The sequence below is a fragment of the Orbicella faveolata genome, unplaced genomic scaffold (assembly GCF_042242905.1).
Source record: "Orbicella faveolata isolate gen_17 unplaced genomic scaffold, um_ofav_v1 contig_47, whole genome shotgun sequence".
NCBI classification, from domain to species: domain Eukaryota; kingdom Metazoa; phylum Cnidaria; class Anthozoa; order Scleractinia; family Merulinidae; genus Orbicella; species Orbicella faveolata.
Window position 1 is genome coordinate 19,986,782 of NW_028301577.1, and position 23,219 is coordinate 20,010,000.

The window sequence follows — 23,219 nt, forward strand, 5'->3', positions numbered from 1 at the left end:
AAAAATATGACGGAAAAACAATATTCTTATAAACAAAAGAGTGTAACCCGGCAGAGAGTTATTTTCTGCTCTATTTTTCTTGGTAAAATATGCCGGGGAAGATCTGACTGATAACAAGGAAGACGTAACCAAGCATTCACTTAGCGTGATCGGTCACACCAACTGAGTCCGTGATGGCTTCCTGTTGGGTAATTTTATATTCACTTTTGTTTAATCTATCGCTGTCTCGAGTTGCAACCCACTTTTTATCACGAATTTACACGGTCTAGCAACCTCAAACTCTCCTGGTTTAAACTACGTTGATTTCAGTACAGAAATCATGTCTGTCGTCGAGAGAAACTGGCAAACAACAAGACCCACCATCAGAGAAAGAAGCAAGTTTATGTTCAACATCGATCTTTTCAGCGATGTGAAGTTTGTCGTGAAAAGAGCCGACGACGAAAGTGAAAGCAAACAAGTGATCCCTGCTCACAAGTTTGTGTTGTCGATTAGCAGTCCTGTGTTTGAAGCCATGTTTTACGGTGAGCTGGCGGAGACTACAGCCTCTATTGAACTACCTGACTGTGAGTACGACAGTCTGTTGGAGTTGTTTCGTTACATGTACAGTGATGAAGTGATCTTGAGCGGAAGTAATGTGATGGGAGTATTGTATTTGGCGAAGAAGTACATAGTGCCTTCACTGGCTGATAAATGCATGAAATATCTGCAAGATAACTTAGATCCATCGAATGTTTTCAACATCTTGCCCTCTGCTCAGAAATATGAAGAGAAAAACCTGGTGGATCGATGCTGGAAACTGATCAATAAACAGACAGAAGAGGCTGTGAAATCAGAGGGTTTTGAGACCATTGAGAGGTCCTTACTTGAGGCAGTGGTAAAGCGTGACACTCTGGCGCTTGAGGAGATAGAGCTGTTCAAAGCTGTTGACTTGTGGGCGACAAAGGAATGTGAGAAGCAAGGTTTAGTGGCAGACGGGGAAGCGAAAAGAAGAATTCTTGGAGAAGAAATCATTAACGCGATACGCTTTCCGATCATGGATGAAAAGGATTTCGCTAGTGTGGTTTTAGACAGTAAAATATTAACAACAGAAGAAATCGTCAGTGTTCTCAAACTTCGGAATTCAGTCCCAAACCCGCCGAAAGAGTTTTCAAAAACTAAAAGATCAGGTTCTGTCAATGACATTCAACGATGCTGTAGATTTAACTCGTTATCTGGTTGCAGATTGCAATATGGCCCCTCGACACACCAATATATCATATTTTCAGTAGACAGAGATATCAAGCTACTCGGAGTGTGCTTATTTGGTAGTGAGAATAATACTTATTCCGTAGATTTGAACGTAGGGTTGTATGGAAGATATATTTTTCTGGCGCATAAAACTGGACAATTTTCTCAGAGCTTTTACAGGGGGAAAAATTTAACTATTTTGGTTTTAAAGTCTTGTTTGACAGCGTTATTTTAAAGAGAAACACCGAGTACTATGTAGGTGCTAAAACAACTGGCCCTAATTCGGCCTGTGGAGACAACGGTGATAGCACTGTTACATGTTCTGGAGTAACGTTTACCTTTAAAACATGGTCAGGTAACAACACAACCATTCAAAAGGGTCAGTTTCCTGGATTAATCTTTTCTCTTTAAATACATATTAATTCAGGACAATTAATTTAGCTCATTTGTCGCAGATTTTTTAAAAAACTTCAAGTTGTCAATGTTTGTTTATTCAGAGAAAGGACAATTGCGACTGCTTACAAAATTAAAGCTTTAAGCTCAAAAACTGTTTTCCATCCGAAACCACAGTGAGATGTATGCAAAAAAGAGCAATGAAGAGCAACTTTCATTGCCGGTTTGAATTCGCTTTTTACTTAGAACTCTCTAAGGAGAACATTTCAATGAATTTTGCCAGTTAAACCTTTCAATTCCCAAGACTAACCCAAAGATAATTACTCCTTACAACACTCATACATTGCAAAGGAAACAGGCGAGGAGAAGAAAGAGAATTATCAATTATTGAACATATAGTTCTACTGTTTATAGTGCTGCAGTGTTATAAAAGACATTGGCTTTGTCATTGAATGTTTATAGAGCAATAGTGTGAAACAAAGCAGAACAAGGAAAGCAAATCTTAAATTGAAATAATTGGCCTGAATCTTAGTATAACAAACTGGAACCTTTAGCAGCACAAACTTTGTTTACTGTACTCAACAGGGCAGGTATATTTTGTGTGTGTTATTCGATCTACTGAAAAGCAATGGCACAAGAATTTCCCACAAAGATTAGCGGAGAAAAGTAGTTTGATATAGTAAATGATTAATTGCAATCTCGAAAGGAAAATGTAAACAATGTAATTTTGTGTATTGAAAGTTGAATGTCGCAAAAGTACTTACATCTAGAAACGTTCAGTTCTGTAACTGACGAATGTGATTAAAATATATTTTTCAATTAATTAACTTGGGAATATAACTCACTGTCCTGATTTAAAAACAGATTCTAAAACTACCATTAATTAAAATGAATGTTTGACAATAAGAAACGAGAATCAGTTGTTTACTGCTTCGAAGTGAAAGTATATTGTGTAATACAGCTAGGGGTAGGAGTGACCTTTATTCTCAAAATACATTTTTGAAGTGAATGCGTACGTCCAATAATGTTTGTCACATTATCAAGTAGACTCTTGATTAATATAAAGATTATTAATAAAAATTCTCAGAATTAATATAAAGGGAAATATAGGCAACCAGTGTGGAGAATTTATAGTTTGAGAGCTTGTAATCAAGTCGAAGAATTGATTGCAGGATATTGTCGCAAGAGTACTTACGTCTAGAAACGCACCGATTAACAAATTCTGAGGCAAACCCTATTTTGACAGCCATTCAAAGTAAAAAAAAAAAAAAAGATTAAACTGAACAAAAGTGATGAAAAATGTGACTAAAATTCAACTCAAGCTGTTCCTATCCCACTAAAATAAGGTTGGTCACGCTTACTGAATGCGTGATTACCGTCACGCTAACTGAGTGCGTGATATGTTCGTGTTAAAATTTATACTGTATTCAAATTTGGTCAGGCTACCGCTGCCACACTACGAATCTACATGCCTAGCAAGTTGGAACTTTCAACAAACCATGTCTGTCGTCGGGAAAAACTAGCAAACAACAAGACCCACCATCAGAGAAAGAAGCAAGTTTATGTTCAACAACAATCTCTTCAGCGATGTGAAGTTTATTATCAAAAGAGCCGATGACACAGGTAGAAGTAAACAAGTGATTCCTGCTCACAGGTTTGTGCTGTCGATTAGCAGTCCTGTGTTTGAAGCCATGTTTTACGGTGAGCTGGCGGAGACTTCAGACTCTATTGAACTGCCTGACTGTGAGTACGACAGTCTGTTGGAGTTGTTTCGTTACCTGTACAGCGATGAAGTGATCTTGAGCCAAAGTAATGTGATGGGAGTGTTGTATTTTGCGAAGAAATACATGGTGCCTTCACTGGCTGAGAAGTGCGCGAAATATCTGCAAGACCATTTAGATCCATCAAATGTTTTCAGCATCCTGCTCTCTGCTCAAAAATATGAAGAGATAAAACTGGTCGACAGATGCTGAGAAGTTATCGACGAGGAGACAGAAGAGGCTGTGAAATCTGACGGATTTTGGACAATCGAGAGGCCCTTACTTGAAGTAGTAGTCGAGCGTGAAACTCTGACGATCAAAGAGATAGAGCTCTTTAAAGCTGTTGACTTGTGGGCAGCAAAGGAATGTGAAAGACAAGATTTAGCAGCAGATGGTGCCATTAAAAGAAAAATTCTCGGAGAAGATCTGATTAAAAGAATACGCTTTCCAACAATGAAGCAAGAAGATTTTGCTAGTCTGGTGTTGGACAGCGAAATCTTAACTCCAAAAGAAATCGTCAGCCTTGTCAAACATCTGAGTTCAGTTCCGAGGCCCCCAGTGGGATTTCCAGAAACTAAAAGATGTGGTTTTGCTTGCGTCGATGACATTCAACGATGTTGCAGATTTACTTGGTTGTCAAACAGTCCTTGCCGTGTATATTGCGACCCCGTGCATGACGTCATCAATTTTTCCGTAGACAAAGACATAGTGCTACATGGATTGTGCTTATTTGGTAGTGAGAATAACACTTACTCGGTAGAATTGAAGATAATGAAGGCCTCGAGTGGAAAGATTTTGGCGTCCAAAGCAGGATACTTCGCGTCAAAGCTATTACAGTGCGAGATAGGTAGCTACTATGGTTTTCAAGTATTATTTGACAGGAATATCATTTTAAAGAAACACACCACGTATGAGATGTGGGCTAAAATAAGAGGGCCTGATTCGCTGCGCGGAGAAACCGGTGTTAGTTCTATTAAATGTCGAGAAGTTACTTTCACGTTTATCAAAAATCAGCATTTAGCTGTTGGTTTCAATGCAACAGACGTTCAAAAGGGTCAATTCCCCGAATTACTTTTTGCCTCAAAATAGAAAACATTTTCTCACAATGCATTTCGCTGATTCGACAAAAATTTTAAATTGATCATGAGTATCCACACTCAGCGCTCATTTCTTCAAACTGCTAAGCGTTAGGGAGCACAAAGCTAATAAATGGCAGCCGAAGTTTGAACAATGTACAAGAAGTTACATGTAAAATACTATCGTCAAAAACAAAAGTTAATGTAAGATGCATTAGTTTGAAGTTCAGTTCCCTAAATTTACGTATAAATAGCCTTAGTTGTGGCGTAAATCAATTTAAAGCGCCTGCAAATCAAGTTAGAATTCAGATGTATCGATTTCTTTTAATTAGCATGGTTATGTCCATAAATCTTCTGGGTTTCATGTGCGCTTATGCTACGCGAGTCACAAAAATCTACCTACTGTTTGTATATATATAGCGGATGGAATATAAGCAAAGCATGTAAAATATGCGGTAAAATCGAACGGAGTTTCGGAGTCGTCATGACATCACTGTCAAGTCCATTATCATATATAGCACTGATTTTTTAGTTATAATTTTACTTTAGTGTCCCACTTAAATAGTTTAACAGTACAAAAACAAAAGAAAAAAAAAATAGATGTACAGAAGGAACACCCTGAATACGAACTGCTTCCCTAAATATAGCGCTACCTAGATGTAAGATATTAAATAAATAAAAGCAGCAGTTGACTTGAACGAAGGTTGAAAGAAACTCGCTAACTTCAAAATTTGTTACCGATACATTTAATTGGTAACCAGTAGTGTATTCCAATTCATGAATTGAAACTTTGAGTCATTTTCGATTTTCTCCAAGAATTGCATTCCAGTCTGTCCAGTTAATATCGCTAATTAGGTATGGATGTAAATAGTGTCCCAAATTGGTGAATAGGTATCTGCCACGTATAATAAATAAATGTCTTTGTTACCTGAGCATCTCTCATTAAATCCTGGTATCCCTGCGTCCTTGATGTATCCTTGACCACCAAAACTCTCCAGACCCTGTGAGGTGACCTGCATGGACTGTCAAAGTACAGTCATTTACAAACATGAACACTACGCATAAAGCTCTCTTTGCACGTGACGCGTGTCATCGCATGTGTATTCTAGAGACTTTCCTTGCTATTCACGTGTTTTCTTAGACAATTTTCCCGCTGCTAACGTGTTTTCTAGGCAACTTTTCCCGCTATTCGCGCTTTTTTTTAGACACTTTTCCCGCCACTCGCGTGTTTTCTGTGACAACTTTCACTTCACTTACGTGTTTTCCGAGCCACTTTTCCCGCTATTCACGTATTTTCTAAGACATTTTTCCCGCCGCACACTTTCCTAAGCAACTTTTCCCGCCATTCACGTTTTTATTTTAGACACTTTTCCCGCCACTCGCGTGTTTTCTGCGACAACTTTCACTCCGCTTACGTGTTTTCCAAGGGTGTTTTCTAGGACACCTTTTTCGCTATTAACGTGTTTTCTTAGACACTTTTCCCGCCCTTCACGTGTTTTCTATCTTTTTAGGACACTTTTCCCGCCATTCACGTGTTTCCTTAGCAATTTCCCGACAGTTGACTTGAAAGCCAATCAAATTGTCGTGTGGACGTCATGGTCTATTTCAACTGCTGCGTTCGTCTGTAACAATTTAATGTTACCTGAACAACATCTTTGACATTCAGACACTGAGAGCCACAACTTCTATGATAAATCAAACAAACTCGAAACGTGACCATTGATCGCCATTAGCAAGTCGTTGTGCGGCCACGAAAACAAGAGGAAATCGTTACTCTGATTGTTAAAACATCTAAGTTACAGAAGCGTTTGTTGTTGTTGTTGACATAACTACTCTATAAAGCCTAATTCACACTAGCGACATAACGACTTAAGATAACAACATAAGAACTAAGTTATGTCGTTATGTCTGCATGTAGCCTGCGAGCACTAACCCTCTCCCCTCCCCCCTCCACCGCGAAGGTCGAAAAGAGCCTGAGCCCGCGAAGAGCCTGCTCGCAGGCTAGGGGGTATTATCCTGGAGGGGAGACTCCCCTATAAAAAGAACGCGGTGCTCGTCGTACCTTATATGGAGTTTAGCCTCGAAAGATCCACAGCGGGAGCTTTCGCGGTACCTTTAAGGGTATTGAGTCAAAACAAGTATGACAGAAGATATTCGAAAATCAACTGAGTTTTAATTTTCTCTCAGAATTGGTACCTCTTAGGGGTTGAGGAAAATTTCAAGCCCTACCCACAAAACAGGATCATGCTACCTCATAGGGGCTCTTTTCAAAATTTCCGACGAGCACCCCCGTCCTTTTTTTATGGGAGTCCACCCCGGGGGTATTATGTCTGCAGCAGTTTGAACATCCTGACGTAATGACGTAGATCTACAATGTCTGCATGAAGGCTACCTTCAAACTGTGAGGAGGCAAAGTCGTGTAGGTGTTACAATTTGGGGCCCTTAGAGGCGATTACATATTTCAGTGAGCACAAGCCGCAATACTGATTGAAAAGGTCGTTACCATCAGATCAACCATTCAGAACAAACCTGTAGTTGTTTCAGCCAATTAGAACCCAGGACTAAAATTGACAGCGTTTTCCCGCCCTTTGAGTCAGTTGTATGTTTTTATTTTGAACCCTGACTGGTTAACTGCTGCCTTTGTTGTGATTGGTCAGATGTGACAAGCTCGGTTTTGGTTTCGCGATAGTCATTCTGAAAAATACTCTAGTTAGATTTGAAATCATGGAGTAACGTTGATAAAAATCGTTAGATTCGAGCTACTGGTTAATATTTACGGTCAATGCGGAAAGCTCTTCCTGAGAACCTTATTTCCTTTTCAGCCGACTACAAAATGGCAGTTATCAATTATGGCCGGATATTCTTTGTTGGTTTCAAAACCAAACTGCTCCAAGGTTTGGAGGTAGTCGACGGTTTAGTATTTAGAGTTTTGCACCGGTTTATTGCTTGGAACTAAGGAAAAGGTTGGAACCTGGGTTAAATAAATGCAACGGTTTATAATTTAGAATATGACGATTTTTTTAGAATAATTCATATTCGTATCCTTTTGGGTTAGAACATCGTGTACCTTGAAATTTAGCAAAAACATCAGCCTGTAGGTTGATTTTAATGGTCTGCGCTAATTGGAATCCTCTCCATTCAAGTAACATTAACCCAGGCGTGAAAATAATTGTCCTACTAATAATTTTCTAAAGTGTGGATGCACCAAAGAGCTCTAAATACGGCAATGCGCTACTTGTCCCTGACCTGCGGGAATTCCTCAACGAAACGTTCACGCTAAATTTTTGAAAAAGTGTTGGTCATTCTCAAGAAATGTGCAGGCGGGTTTTCATGTTCAAAGCGAACAACTGTTAGGGCATTTATTTTATATGAGGAAAATAAAAAAAATTTTTTTTGGAAAAAATGTTGTCTATTCTGTAACCAGTCTTAATTGTTCAGTTCATTGTATGGCTGTGAGTGTTAACTTTCCTATTGTACTTCATGATGGGGAATATTAAAAAAAAAGACGAGCAACGATTGATCGCAAGTTTCCCATACCTTTATTGTGACGAGAATGCACCAAAGGCTATTTTGTAGCTCATCTCAGCTGCAACCTTTGCTGCCTTCCCTGTGCACATACATGGTTATGATGCTCCAAGAAGATAAGTCGTGATCCGCATATGTGTAACAAGAGGCCAACGACATTGCAACTTGCACGTGGCTCATATCGCACTGCGTCATAATCTTTTGATGTGGAGGCCAACAGTTGGTTCCTGCGACTAGTCGCACGAATTCAAACTGCTTTGAATGTTTGGGACAAGTTCCTGAGACTTGTTCTTCAAAACGCTTCGTGTGAACTGTTCGTGGTACAAGTCCCTGCGATCAGTCCCTTCATGTAAATTCTTCAGAGGACTAGTTGCAGGGACTAGACCCGCTGTGTATGCCGACCTTTACGGTTGCACCCGATAATAAAAAACGCTCTCATGTCCGTTTTTAAATCTTGTAAGGGCGAAATTTATCTCGAGCCACGCCAAGATTGGTACCCTTTAGGGGTTTAATTCAAATTTTCGGACGAACTTCCCCGACCTTTTCATAAGGGAACTACGCACGAGGAGGTGGCCCTTAATGCGTTGGTTGATTGTTGTTTGTGTTGTCGATTATTCATGTTCTGGGTTCTTGTCTTGTCATTTTCCCTCCATTTGATTTAACTCTCTCCCTATAAGAACACATCATCGTGTGGGCGTCGCCGGTTCTCGAAGTTTTCAGGATAGATACCTAACTTTTGGCGTTGTTTCTCCTTGTGGGTTAAAAAGTATGGTCCGGTAAATATGTACCTTAATGGAATTTCGTTTAGAGGTAACCAGGTACAACATTAAAGCCAGTTTCTGGGAGAAGATTAAAATCGCTACTGAAGCAAAATGACGTATCCTTAGAGCGCCATGCCAAATCGGAATAACCAACGAGAAGAGCTGAAAAAACGTCACGTAATCCAAACCACCACTGGTTTGATTTTGATTGGCTAGCAATAATACGCGCACGTTCTAACCAGTTATTCAAGTTAGAACTGGGTGAAAAAATAAACAGAGTAACATTCAGTCGTGAATAGTTCTTTGTTGGTAGGTAGGTCGAGTGTTTACTCGGGTTTAAGAAGCCTTCAACACCAGAGCTTTTTCTAGTTTCCGTAACAGGAAGAGTTTACGTGCGTTACTACCCCTGGATGGAATGTTAGTCCATTGCAGGTTATCCCCCACTCACCCCACCCAAACGTTTTGTCGGGCATTTATTTACACTTCGCTGGAACTTATTGATACTTTAGGTAGTACGAAGAGAGGCACTGTGAAAGAAAAGCGTCTCAAAAAAGAACACAGTACAAAGACGCCAACAAGGGCTCGAACCAAGACTGCTCGATGCGGAGTGCTAACCATGAGGCCATAGTGCCTCTCTATTGGACAAAACTCTAATATAAAAGTAGGTAGCCTAGAGGCTGAGAGCCTAGAACCCAACCCTCCTCTAAGACAACAAACAAATGATGATGACAAGTGATTTCAATGGATTGGAAAGTGGGAAGGGTGTTCTCAGAGGGGAGATTGAGAGACGATGTGTGGAGTAAAAAATAACAAAATCTCTCTACACTTCCAAGTTAAGTTACAAATTTACGTGATGCTTTAGATAAACGAAAGATCCACTGATGAGGAAACATAAACTCCCTCAAGTACGGTCTGCTCATACAGTAAAACTTCCTTGTGTGACCAAGTAAACAGTTTTCCAAAGTACAGAAACATTTCCAGTCAAATTTTAAAACTCATGAACTCCACTGATCCTGTTAATTCACTAATTTGAGTATATTTGAGATAAAGCGTATGATAGAACTATAACAATTTAGACCCCCTAATAGTACCTACACTTGTCTTTTATAGATTTCAATCTAGTATTGTACTATTCTATCATTCTTTACCGTAAATTTAAAAATCTATTCACTCCCACCATACAGGGGAATCGTTGTTTACAATATTTTGCCTCATTAGCATAAGTGATTCAGTTTCTGATCAAGATACAAAAATATCAGTTTTGAATATTGAAAGGCAAGATTAACTGTCCCAAGGAATTTGAACGCGATGTTGTGAATATACCCAAATTTCACCCAAATTTTAGTAAGTTTCACAAGCTCTCTGTTTAGAATTACAGTTCCATTTAAATATTTAGTCTCAATTATAGCATTGAAACACTTGCTTCCCAGTTTGCGCTTGTGGATGATGCAAAAACTGACATTGTGCGGTTACCAACAGGATCACACTCTCCCTAAAGAAAGTACTTTACAATATCAAGTTTCCCGACAAATTTGCTGTGTTTCCACACACCATAGCAGCCTTGCAAATTTTTCAGGTTGTTTTACTCGAGTAAAGTGTACCGTTGCGGCATTATTTGAAGGTTGCAGCCAAATAATTATACTTTACACAACAAAACCACTCATCGTGTTGTTGTAAATTCTGGATGTCCCTTCATGACTAGTGCCAGGTCACACGCCGAGCTTTTGGCGTCATACGCGTTGCGTCTGAGATGAGAGAGGACCGGGGTCAAGTCCTGTTGACACCACCTAGAGAATTGTACCGCCCGCTTAGTATTCTTTCTGTATAGTTTATACAATTAAACGTGAACGAGGGTGAGCAAGAGTCAATCAAGGTATGACAGTTACCAGGGAGTTTCTATTCAGTTTTTATCCTTTCATCAGCGTGAGGTCAAACGAGCTGAGCGGATTTAGCATTCTATCACATGTGGACACTGAACCTTCAGAGTTTTAAAAACCTACGAAATATTCATCACCCAACAGAATCCAATGCGTACCGAACCTACAGTTCGTTACCACAGTAGCGTCAGCTGCATGCACTTAAAGGAACCCAGTTCAGACATTTTGGGGCTGATAACTAAACGCTCATTTCGAACAGAAAGTTAAAATTGTGTCAAAGTGGATCAGTATCACCTCATTTTAAAACAAATTAAGGTTGCTCTGAACTCAAGCATCTCAGGTTAGCTGAACATTCTTCTATGTTGCACAAACGGCCACATCTTTCTGCCTGAAGTATTCTTATAAACTGGCTGTGATAAGTGTCTGTGAAAGAGCAAAAACAAATGTGGTAGCCTGTGCCACAGAGAGCGTCTCTGTGTTGCCGTTGATAATCGTGTGATTTTTTCTTTCCAAGAGGGCGGCTGTAACACAGGCTACTAAGACTGACTACTAATGTGGCTTTACTCTACCTCTTAGCAGCCTCGATGTCATGTTCTTCGGTCTCTTCCCATGACGCATGCTCTATAAGCAAAGACGCTGACAAAAACAGAAGGAAACACTTCAGATGATTTAAACGTCAAAAACGAATTGAATGCGAGCGCTGGATGTAAGCAGAGTAAGAGAAAGAGTGTAATGGCCACGGCTTCTGATCATACCCCTACAGGTAACAAGCGAACGACTGGGTCCAGTAAATATGGGTTATTGACCAAGCTTGTTCGGTCAAGATGGCTGGATATTGGCCAAGTTCTTTTTTTGCGTGTTTATGGACCTCGACTCCGTCTCGGTCCATAAACTCGCAAAGAAAAGAACGAGGTCAATATCCAGCCATCTTGACCGAACAAGCTTGGTCAATAAAGGATTTATTAAATGGCTTTCGGGAAAAATTTCCTTGCGGGACACGGCGGGTAGTCCGGTGCGGGTAAGATATATAGGTTATTGACCAAGCTTGTTCGGTCAAGATGGCTGGATATTGGCCAAGTTCTTTTTTGCATGTTTATGGACCGAGACGGAGTCGAGGTCCATAAACACGCAAAAAAAGAACTTGGCCAATATCCAGCCATCTTGACCGAACAAGCTTGATCAATAAAGGATTTATTATATGGCTTTCGGGGAAATTTTTCTTGCGGGACACGGCGGGTAGTCCCGAGCGGGCAAGATAGCTCCATCTTGTCCGCTCGGGTAGCCAATCACAGCGCAGGATTTGATTCATCTTGCCCGCTCGCGGAGCTAGCCATATAATAAAGCTGCTTATTATATGGCTTTGGCTTCTGGCCGATATAACGCGCGCTCTGATTGGCTAAGAGCGAGATCTGAGCGGTCATTATGCAGCCGTAATGCCCACGGGCCGATTACGGATTATATATGCAAATTAGGGAGAGCCCGGCTCGCAAAATTCAAGCGCATTGAAACGATGAAAGCCGATTAAAAACAATAAGAGAAAGTGAATTTTATTAGAGATTTTTCCTTAATAAAATCTATATAGCAGTCGTTTTTGACTTACCAGCCGGTAATCTTGCTAGGCACTAGTGAAAAACAATCAAAGTTTGCCGAGTCTTAAGTGAAGCTAAAATCGCTAAGTGAAAAACACCATCGGCAGATCTGTCATGCATCCTGAGCAGAACACCACGAAGAAACTTAGAAGTAAAGTTATCATCTTAGTCACAACAATTACCGAAGTATTGAACTCCGTCACAGTTCTCGTCAAATAGATTCCCTCGCTTTAACACGAGCAAGTGTAAATCAGTTTCCAGGATCATCGGAAGTAAACAATCGGGCGGTTTCTGTCGGCAGCAGTGTTTCTGATAACTGCAGGAAGTTTTAGACGTTCACAAGGCTTGAAAAGTTCATTCATAAATCCCAGAATGAAGAAGGCCAAGATTTGTTGTCGAAAGCGAATGCAAAGATCGAGTTATTCTGAGCAGTGCATTCTGAAGCTTTAGTATTTTCTTTCACCGAAAGACCGTTGGTTTGGACTACTTTGAAGCACTTTCTGTCTTTTCTATATGCGTTGACGTTTCGCCACAAAAGTCGAAAAAAACTCTCCCATCAAGTTGTGGTACCACAATACTAAAATACCTTTTTAAAGGACGTGACAATCATTTTTCCCGTACCGAAATGTATGTTTTTTAACGGAATACGTAATACAGTGGTGAAGTTCACTGACTGTGTAGTTTTGCCCTGGGTTTGAGACGATGAATGAACCGGTAAACGCGCGCATCGCCGAATGTAAATTGACGACTTCCGCTCGAATAATTTTTTTCTTTTCTTTAATTCATGAGCCATATAATAAACAACTAAATAACCTCGACCGTTCGGTTGTTACGGGAAAATCTCAAACCTCGGCCTAAAGAATTGACCTCACTATCGCTCGGTCAATACGGCAAGGCCTCAGTTTGAGATTTTCCCGTAACGACCTCACTCTCGGTTATTAAGTAGTTAATCTTACCCGCTCGGGTAGCCAATCACAGCGAAAGATTTGATTTATCTTGCCCGCTCACGGAGCTAGCCATATAATAAATCTACCTATTATATGGTTAGCTCCGCAGGCGGACAAGTGAGCCAAATCCTGCACTGTGATGGGTTACCTGAGTGGGCACGTTTGTGTTATGTTGCCTGCTCAGGATCACGGGCTGTGTCCTGCAAGAACAATTTCCTTAAAATTCCTTTTGTTGGTGTCCTGTATCCCATATACTAATAAATCCTTTATTGACCAACCTTGTTGGGTAAAGATGGCTGGGTATTGGTCCCGCTTTTTTTTTTAGTGCTTATGGACCTCGACTCCGTCTCAATCCATAAACACGCAAGAAGACAACTGGACCAATATCCAGCCATCTTGACCTCCTGCTTGGTCAATAACCCCTGATATACATATGGATTGCCATACCTATGTAAATCCTTGCTAAGCTATACGCCAGATCACGTGCTGGCAGCGATTCAGAAAGAAGCTCGTAGTTTTGTGGAGACAGCAACTTATTCATGGAAGACCGAACTTGTTCAGACAAAATCTTCAGGGTGGGGTGGGACGAATGCAACTTGTTCGAGACGCTTGCGTGAAAAGCCTTCAGTACCTATGTTGAAACAGGAAGATATGCATTGAACATCACAAGGATATTAGAGTATTAGGGTAAGATGAAACGGTATAAAAAATATTTGACCAGGGAAAAGCGCGGGAAAACGTTGCCAGTGAAAAGTACAAAAAAGGATTGACGGGTGGCAAGCGCGGGAAAAGTCACGTGAGAAACGATTGCTAAGCAAATTACAGAGCCCAAAAAATGAAAAAGTATAATTAATTATTATATCTCTCAGTTAGTACGCGCGCTGTGATTGGTCAATTTAGCGGGCTGTACTCTCCTATACGGCCCGCTAAAATTCAAAGTTAGTTTTGTTGCCAAACTGTTTCGTGATTTTGTATCGATAAGTGTTCTTAACTTTTATAGCAAGTAAAAGCTTAAAACTTTCTTACAGTCTAAATTATGTAATAAAGTCAGCTAACGACTTAAAAACAGCTTCAAACTGACTCGTTCTGCTTTCGAGGTTAGTCAGAAATTTGAAGCCTTTCCAAGTCCGCGTGAATAGAAATCGTTTCCGAACCCGTCAGACATACAGTAGAGACATAATAAATATCTTACTAACCTTCTCTTCTCGGTCCGTACCGTAAGTTACGGATCCTCGTTTTTTCCCCTTCGATTTATGACCCGCACGTTTCGCGCTTGGGCCATAAATCGAAGGGGAAAAAAACTCGGTTCGTAACTTACAGTACGGACCTCGAACTCGGTTAGTAAGAGGTATGTAGTGAACCGCAAAATAAATCGCTATATCAGGTTCGGAGTACAATTTACCTGCCCTTGACTTTTAAACACGGACCGCAGTACATCTAACGACAGAACATTCGTGGTTCCTTCCCAAATAGGCAAAACCTAAAGGAAAAAAATATATAACAAGAAACTTAAGTAAACTCTCAAATAATTCCTTTCCAAAGCCAGCCTAGATCAAAAATTCAATCAGCACTCGGCATTTGACAAGAACAAATAGGCCAATTTAGATATATTTTAAATATTCTAACTTAGCTTCGTGGCTTAAAACTAAAGAAATTAATTATTTATCCCTCAACCTTGATGTGATTTCTTTTGTTTATTCCCCTATGGCTAAGCTTCGGAGCCATGAGTTAGAAGAATTAGCCTTTAAGGAAGGAAGTACAGGTTAAAATAACCACGGTGGAAATGGAGTACAAAATGGGTACACTTGAACAAATACAGCTTTTTTTAATTGACATTTTGTTACAACTACGGCGTTTATATTTCATATTAAACTTATAGATCCTTATCATTGAAGTTCTTGACCGCAATCCGGCAGATTGATTACTTTTGCCTGGATAGTAAAATGGCGTGAGTGAAAACCAAATAACATACGATAATCTGCTCAGGGTAAAAACTACTCTAAAATATAATATCCACCTATTATAATGTGAACACATTATTTCGGAGAAATGTAATCAAAAAGAGTTCCAGCTGAACACACTTGACCTTATCCTTTACTCGCATACTTAACAGCAACTTAAAATGCGTGACAAACAGTTTTAAACGCGACATTGACACACTGTCAAAGTAAAATCTGATATGCGTAGCAAAAAAACCCGAAAATCATCATTTACGAGACAATGTCTTGATCTGAAAGAAAATTCTAAAAACTTCAGGCTCAGTGCATCAAATACGCTTATTTCTTTCCTCATCAGTTTATTCTTACAACTTCTAATACTTATATTCCGTTCACAAACTTCCGCATTGATCACGTGATCAGGACCATTCTATAAACCGCTCTGAACGGTGTCAGCTGAAAACAAGCAATGATTGCAGAATCTATTGCTGTAACAAAACGCTGCCTATACCCGCGTGTGTTAAATTTCGACCCAGAAGAATTAAAGGACATTTATCTTCTTCTCTTTACCTGTTGATTTTTTCTAAATCTCATCATCCGCGCACCACCACCCCCAGGCTTAAGGTCACGCACACTGGACTGCGTGATGAATTCCTACTATTAAAGTAATTTTATATTCAAACTGTTTTCAACTACTGCAGGCCCAAGGCTACTCGGCAAAGATCTAAATTGAAACTTCCTTCATCAGTTTTTTCAAGGAAACGATTTCACAACAGAAACCATGTCTGTCGTCAAGGAAAACTGGCAAACAACAAGACCCACCATCAGACAAAGAAGCAAGTTTATGTTCAACAACGATCTCTTCAACGATGTGAAGTTTGTTGTCCAAAAAGACGCTCAAGGCGAAAACGAAAGTAAACAAGTGATTCCTGCTCACAAGTTTGTGCTGTCGATCAGCAGTCCTGTGTTTGAAGCCATGTTTTATGGTGAGCTGGCGGAGACTACAGACTCTATTGAACTGCCTGACTGTGAGTACGACAGTCTGTTGGAGTTGTTTCGTTACATGTACAGCGATGAAGTGATCTTGAGCGGAAGTAATGTGATGGGAGTGTTGTATTTGGCGAAGAAATATATGGTGCCTTCACTGGCTGATAAATGCACCGAATATCTACACGATAACTTAGATCCATCAAATGTTTTCAGCATCTTGCCCTCAGCTCAGAAATATGAAGAGAAAAGTCTAGTGGATTGATGCTGGGAAGTGATCGATAAACGGACAGAAGAGGCTGTGAAATCGGATGGGTTTGTGACAATTGAGAGATCCTTACTTGAAGCAGTAGTCGTAAGAGACTCTCTGACGATTGAAGAGATAGAGCTGTTTAAAGCTGTTGACTTGTGGGCGACAAAGGCATGTGAGAGGCAAGGTTTAGCGGCAGATGGTACTTCAAAGAGAAGAATTCTTGAAGAACACCTAATCAAAGGAATACGTTTTCCAATAATGAAACTGGAAGAATTTGCTAGTGTGGTGTTGGACGGCGACATTTTAACAAAAGAAGAAGTTTTCAGTATTATCAAACGGTTGAGTTCAGTCTCGAGTTCTCCAGTGGGATTTCCAGAAACAAAAAGATGCAGTAGTCAATTTGAAAGTGATATTCAACGATGTTGTAGACTTGACTTGCCTTCCGACGTAAGGTTCCACCTCTGTGGCGCCACAGAGGCCATCAATGTCTCTGTTGACAAAGATATCGTGCTTCACGACGTGTGCTTATTCGGCAAAGAGAATGCTACTTACTCTGAATGCTATGTAGAACTAGACATACTGGATTCTTACACTAAATCAGTTTGTGTGTCTAAAACTGGACGATATACCTCAGAGCTATTAACAGGAAAGAATTATAACTATAACGGTTATAGGGTGTCGTTTGACAAAAAGGTCATTTTAAAGAAAAACACTAAGTACGACATAAGGGTAAAGATTTCAGGGCCTCCTTCGCTACGCGGAGAAGGCGGTGTCAGTTCTGTCCAATGTTCAGGAGTAACATTCACATTTATGAATAGTGAATACTCAAAAAATGGCACTGGCGTTAATGTTGGTCACATTCCCGAATTGTTGTTTTCGCTTTACAAACGATGAATATTTCGTTGATATGTCGCAACTCGATTAGGTTTTTAGTTATCCTGTGTAAATTAACCTAATTTTTGAATTAAAATATTGTCTTATGTAAAGCAAGCCTAAGTTTTATGTGTTAATAAGTGTTTCTTTTTTCTTTTCAGATAAATAAAAGCTCCGTTGTAACAGATTGCTTATCAATAAAACTGAGCGGGAAAGTTGCGACGGTTTATTTCCTGAGGAAACCGAAGTTTTAGTTTCCACTCAAACTAGTAAAATGCCTTTCTAATTAACGGTTCTGTCATACTCGTGGGCAAATTCAACACATACATTACATTGGGCTGTAAGTCAGCGGCACGTTTAAAGGGCGTCAGGTCTACATGATACGTTTGTCGTTACACCTTAGCGCTGTTCTCTCATTATCTCTTTGTCGTTTCAAGCCATCTAAAAATGCCATCAAAGGCATAAAGTGAAAAGCCAGATGGAATTTTTAGAGGATGTTTTGGTGGCTTTTTAAAGATCACATAAATGAGAGATTGGTGGATTTAAAGAAAATAAGGAGAGATCAGGATTTAATGAGGATTTAAAATTAAATATTTTGGTTAATAATTGATACATAGACACCAAACAAAAGACTACCCACAACCTGAGGTGTTCTTGTACTGGGGGGGGGGGGGGGGGGGCGGGGATTCTACTTGCTGTTTTTCCCTCTATGTCATTCCTCCCTTAACTTTAATCCGGCTTCATAAAAATTAAGCTATATCCCCCACCCTAATTTTCTCATCGATGTACTATCAGATTAAGACGCCTCTATTCTGTTATTCACAATGAATTTCATCATAGTTTTTGTCAAAGTAGTCTGTGGATTCGCTATTCTTCGCCTCGTGGACCTACAGCTACTTTGGCAAATGACTGTCAATAAGGAGACACAGGCACATAAAACAAACGTCAATTCGTTGATTCTACTCGCGAATGTAACTCGGTCACGTAATCTTAGTGAATGATTTTTTATTTTAATTTTTAATCCAGAGGCACTCGCACGTGAAATCTCGCCATCTATGCAGGCTACATGTTGTGCTTCTGTCGTTCCCAAACACTCCAAATAAATCACACCCTGAGGCATAATTGACCAGTCTTGCATGCTATTGTGTTTCAAGTCTTCAACTGTTTAAGGTGGATGGCAACAGTTTCCAGAACTTTCCAAGACTTTAATATGCCATTATAACCACTGTTTATCATGTTGATGCTACAAAAGGCCATTTTGTCTGTTAAGTTACCTGGCCTATGAATGCGAGCAAAGCTGGAGGTGACCTTGCTTTGATACAAACCTCTCTGCTTTTCTCATTTAAATGAAAGCTAGTTAGTATATGTAATGGGACTACATGCTGTCCAATTTCGAAATAATTGGATGAGAAAAATTCCTCGGACTGCCAAATTGGACGAGGCCGTAAGCCGAGTCTAATAGCCCAATTTCGATATATTAAAATTCAGCCTAACACAATAGACCTCAGCACGAGGTTCTGGGGAATAAGCCCCACAAACTCTGTAGTTATTCCTCAGAGCCTCGTACTGAGGTCTATTGTTAAAGGCTGAATTTTAATAGATCGAAGTTGGTCTATTTGGCAGTCCGAGGAATTTTTTGAATCCAGTTATTCCCAAATTGGACAAGCATGTAGTCCTATTACCTATTAATCATATAGCATCCAAAAATAGATGAACATGGCGAACTTGAGGTCTCGTAGTATGCTGTAACTCTTGCTGTTGTTCTTTAGAAGGCGGTCTAAAGAGCCTTGCATAACAGCAAGGCTATCTGGCTCGTATTCATCTCCGTTTTGCCTTCTTATCTCTGCATAAAATCGGCAAAGAAAGTCGTCAAGCTCGTCTTCGAGAATCTCCTCAAGCTTTCTCACTTCCCCTTGCCACAGGTCAAACACTTTAACCCAGGTTTTTGTGCTTCTCTGAAGGTTCTTGTTCTGATTATTTTCCCTAATCTCGAGTAAATCAGTAGCATCTATCTCTGGAAACCTAGCTGAAGACACCATTTGAAAGTTTGAGACGTCAAAAAGGTGGAGAGAGGCCAGGTCACTCAGACAACTGTCAAATGGTCTATTATGGTATCAAAAGAACTGCCCAATCATTGGTGAAGATGATGCTATTATTCTCGTGAAAAAATAAGTTACGTAATAAAAACACCCTCAATCTTAGCTTTAACTATTGATAACTCAAAAGTAAGCTCGGTAACCCGCATTTTTTATTATCGACTTTTGATTAAAGTTTTAAAAAATTCTGTACAGGGGGCCCAAAGCCACCTTTAATTTTGAAAATTTATGGTCCTCTGTTTTTTGCTCCCATGACTTTGATCCAATTTTATAAAAATTCTTAAAAATTTAAAGAAAATATCGACCACTTGTGAACATAATTTCAGCTCCACCAAAGTTCGCCAAAAAATAAGCTTTGTTCGAATCCTTCACAAAAGACCGTTTGGTGACTTTATTTAACTTAATGTATGTACAAACAAGTTCTCCATACCTAGCATTAAAAGCAAGGTGTGCCAGTAAATGCTGAGGAGTGTGTGAGTTGGAGCCACGACGCGGTCAAATTCCCGAATTGCTGTTTTCCCATAACGAAAACAAAACTCTGAATCACTCTCGCATTCACCACCAAAAACACGGAATTCGCTGTTTATCCTCATCAAGTGCTTCTCGCAAACCATCTTAATAACCTCTAAACTGTAACACGACGCGCCAGGCTGTGTGCCAATTTGAGCCACAGAAGTCAGGTTTCGCTTCCTTGAATATTAAGCATGCCACAGACCTGAGAATATAATCAAGTTCGTGACGAATTGCACTTAACTAATTTTACAGTCAGATTTGAAAAAACAGGAAGAGGCATATCGATCTAAGAACAGACACCATGTCTGTCGTTCAGAGAAACTGGTACATAAGAAAAAAATAAAACAAACAGAGAAAGGTGCAAGCTTGTGTTCAACAATAACCTTTTCAGGGTCTTTGAGCGACGTGAGTTTGTTATTCGTAATACTGATAGCGAAAGTGGTTCTCGAAAACGTTGTAGCTTTAATATGGGGCTCCTCAAGTGTGTGTAATTTTAAGCCAGAATTGCCCCGACGAAAGGAACAACCGATAACAAACAGGAATCACTAAGCATGGCAGGTCACACCAACTGACTCCTTGACGGCATTTTGCTATTAATTTTAAGTAGCTTTATGTCCAAATTTTTTAACCTCGGCTATTGTCTCTAGTTGCCACATACATTTTATCACGAATCTACACGGTCTAGCAATCACAATTTGTCTTCGTTTAAACTATGTCGATTTCACCGGACAAATCATGTCTCTCGTCGAGACAAACTAGCAAACAACAAGACCCACCATCAGAGAAAAAAGCACGTTTATGTTCAACAACGATCTCTTCAGCGATGTGAAATTTGTTGTCGAAAAAGTAGATGACAAAAAGTGGAAGTAAACAAGTAATTCCTGCTCACACGTTTGTGCTGTCGATTAGCAGTCCTGCGTTTGAAGCCATGTTTTACGGTGAGCTGGCGGAGACTACAGACTCTATTGAACTGCCTGACTGTGAGTACGACAGTCTGTTGGAGTTGTTTCGTTACATGTACAGTGATGAAGTGATCTTAAGCGGAAGTAATGTGATGGGAGTGTTGTATTATGGTGCCTCCACTGGCTGATAAATGCACCGAATATCTGCACGATAACTTAGATCCATAGAATGTTTTCAGCATCCTGCCATCTGCTCAGAAATATGAAGAGCAAAACCTCGTGGATCAATGCTGGAAAGTAATCTCAAAGTGAATGGACAGAAGAGGCTGTGAAATCAGAGGGATTTAGCATCATTGAGTGGTCTGACTTGAAGCAGTTGTCATGTATGGCAATCTGAATATTGAAGAAATAGAGCTGTTTAAAGCTGTTGACTTGTGGGCAACAAAGGAATGTGAAAGGCAAGGTTTAGCAGCAGATGGAAAAGCGAAAAGAAGAATTCTTGGAGAACAAATAATTAAAGGAATACGCTTCCCAATAATGGATGAAAAAGAATTCACTAGCGTGGTTTTAGACAAAAATATTAACACAAGAAGAAGTCGTCAGTGATATGAAACATCTTAATTCAGTCCCGAGTTCTCCAATGGTGTTTCCAAAAATTAATAGATCTGTTTCAAACGGTGACATACAACGATGCTGTAGATTTGACTCGTTATCAGACCGCAGATGGAAATATGGCCCCTCGAGAGGTTAAGATTGTATCTTAATTTTAGTAGACAGAGATATCAAGCTACTCGGAGTGTGCTTATTTGGTAGTGAGAATAATACTTACTCCGTAGAATTGGTGGTGAAGGGATCTCAAACGTTTCACAGTTTTGGTCTTTAAAACTGGAACATTTTCATCAGAGCTATCACAGAGAAACAAATTTACCTATTTTGGTGTTAAAGTCTTGTTTGACAACGAACAGGTCCTTTTAGAGAAAAAGACTGTACGAAGAAGAAGCTAAAATAACTGGCCCTGATTCGACATGTGGAGACAACGGTGATCAGTTTGTTACATGTTCAGGAGTAACTTTTAAATGTAGTAACACTTTATTCAGTAGTAATGGAACAAACATCCAATAGTGTCAGTTTCCCGAATTAATGTTTTCTCTATAAATTCATATCAATTTATATAACATGTCGAATTATTCTCGTAGTTTGATTGGCTCGTTCTTATGGAGGAGTTGTGTCGCAGCCCAAGTCAAGTTCGAGTCAATTTTTATTTATATTCGCTTTTCCTTTTCTATGATCCACACTACGCTGGATCAATTTGAGAACGCAACAATCAGCGGTCATTTTGGATATGTGTTTGAGGAAAACTCGGGCAGGGAAATCACGTGATTATCGTGACGTCATCGTTTAAGAAACGTTTCGTTTTCGTGACGGATTAGTGTGGACAGTTGGTCTAACCGTAGAAATAAAGCTGCGTTTTCAAATTTCTCTGGCATAGTGTGGACAAGGCCATAGTTTCTCAGTTATTATTAAAAGTACTTTATTATTGGACTGTATAGACTCAAGTTTTACATTTTACTGGAATTCACACTATTCTTTCAAAAGCTTGTTAAAATAAATTTCCTCTAGTAACTCTCAATCTGCCGGGTTAAAAGTTGGTTCAAACTCAGCCTGAATGTTCTTATCCAAAAAGGTAAAAATTAAAAATTTGCTTGGAAATAAGATTTTTCCATGTCTTTAATTTCGGTTTAATCTAAATAAATTGCAATTTATCAATGGTTTAAGACATTGGGGAGGAGTAGACTAGAATAAGCATTAACCACCTCTTGGGTTTAAACGGGGATCATGTGACCAGCCCAGCTATGTAAGCTCGATCCCGATTTCATCTGCGGTACAGCCGTGTATTTCATCCCTCCTCCTTCCCATATTCTAGCTGCTTATCTTTGTACGTGTTCAGTGCCCACACCTTCACTGGGCCAAACTATGTATGAAGGAGTTTTTCGATGAATTTGATATTTTATTAAAGCGGCTATGAGTCTTACCCACAACCATATTACTCCAATCTCATGTCTGGTTTTTGTTGCCTAGTCAACAGAGCTCAGGCAAGGTGGCTCAAGGCTTGTTATTAAGGCATTACCAATCGCAATCGACATCTGATTTCTCCGAGCCGCAGTGCAGATGATAAGAAACTAGTACTGTATCGATTAAAAAAACAGTTTTGGTTGATATACAACCAGAACTAGTATAATAACAATGACAACGACAAAAATGACAAAGGAAAATTTACATCTTAATCTTGAGGGTCCACGGATTAAATGTGATACAACTCAAGTCCAGCAGTTGTTTTAGAGGTGAGAACAGTCGTCGCTCATGCTCATGTAACAAATCGTTTGCTCGTTAAAATAAACTACAATAACAAAGCTCTGTACATTGTTTCTCTTTGGCTACAAGTCTAAATTCCACTTTGTTTTATTGGTTTATTATTACTCTGCTTATAATCCTAATTGTATCA

At 39.6% G+C, this 23,219-nt stretch overlaps 1 protein-coding gene and 4 pseudogenes across 2 annotated transcripts in view; 4 read left to right on the forward strand and 1 right to left on the reverse strand.

The window, feature by feature from the left end:
* The first annotated feature begins 45 nt into the window (after positions 1-45).
* LOC110066899 (BTB/POZ domain-containing protein 6-B-like) lies at positions 46-2,899 on the forward strand (annotated as a pseudogene).
* Positions 2,900-3,182: 283 nt separating this feature from the next.
* Positions 3,183-5,150, forward strand: LOC149097522 (BTB/POZ domain-containing protein 6-like; annotated as a pseudogene).
* Positions 5,151-5,294: 144 nt separating this feature from the next.
* The window catches only part of LOC149097523 (acyl-CoA dehydrogenase family member 11-like), a 29,090-nt gene continuing 11,165 nt past the window's right edge, over positions 5,295-23,219 (reverse strand). The window contains exons 2-5 of one of the 2 annotated variants that reach the window (XM_089279329.1): positions 14,558-14,635; positions 13,603-13,786; positions 11,189-11,255; positions 5,295-5,478 (exon numbers count right to left, since the gene is read on the reverse strand). In XM_089279329.1, the coding sequence (XP_089135455.1) occupies positions 5,304-5,478; positions 11,189-11,255; positions 13,603-13,786; positions 14,558-14,635 (504 nt within the window). In that variant the 3' untranslated portion in view covers positions 5,295-5,303. Of the gene's footprint in view, positions 5,479-9,728; positions 10,530-11,188; positions 11,256-13,602; positions 13,787-14,557; positions 14,636-23,219 lie in introns of those variants that run through there. The other variant, XM_089279328.1, reaches the window with a different exon arrangement.
* LOC149097524 (BTB/POZ domain-containing protein 6-B pseudogene) lies at positions 15,801-17,318 on the forward strand (annotated as a pseudogene).
* LOC149097525 (BTB/POZ domain-containing protein 6-like) lies at positions 20,550-22,049 on the forward strand (annotated as a pseudogene).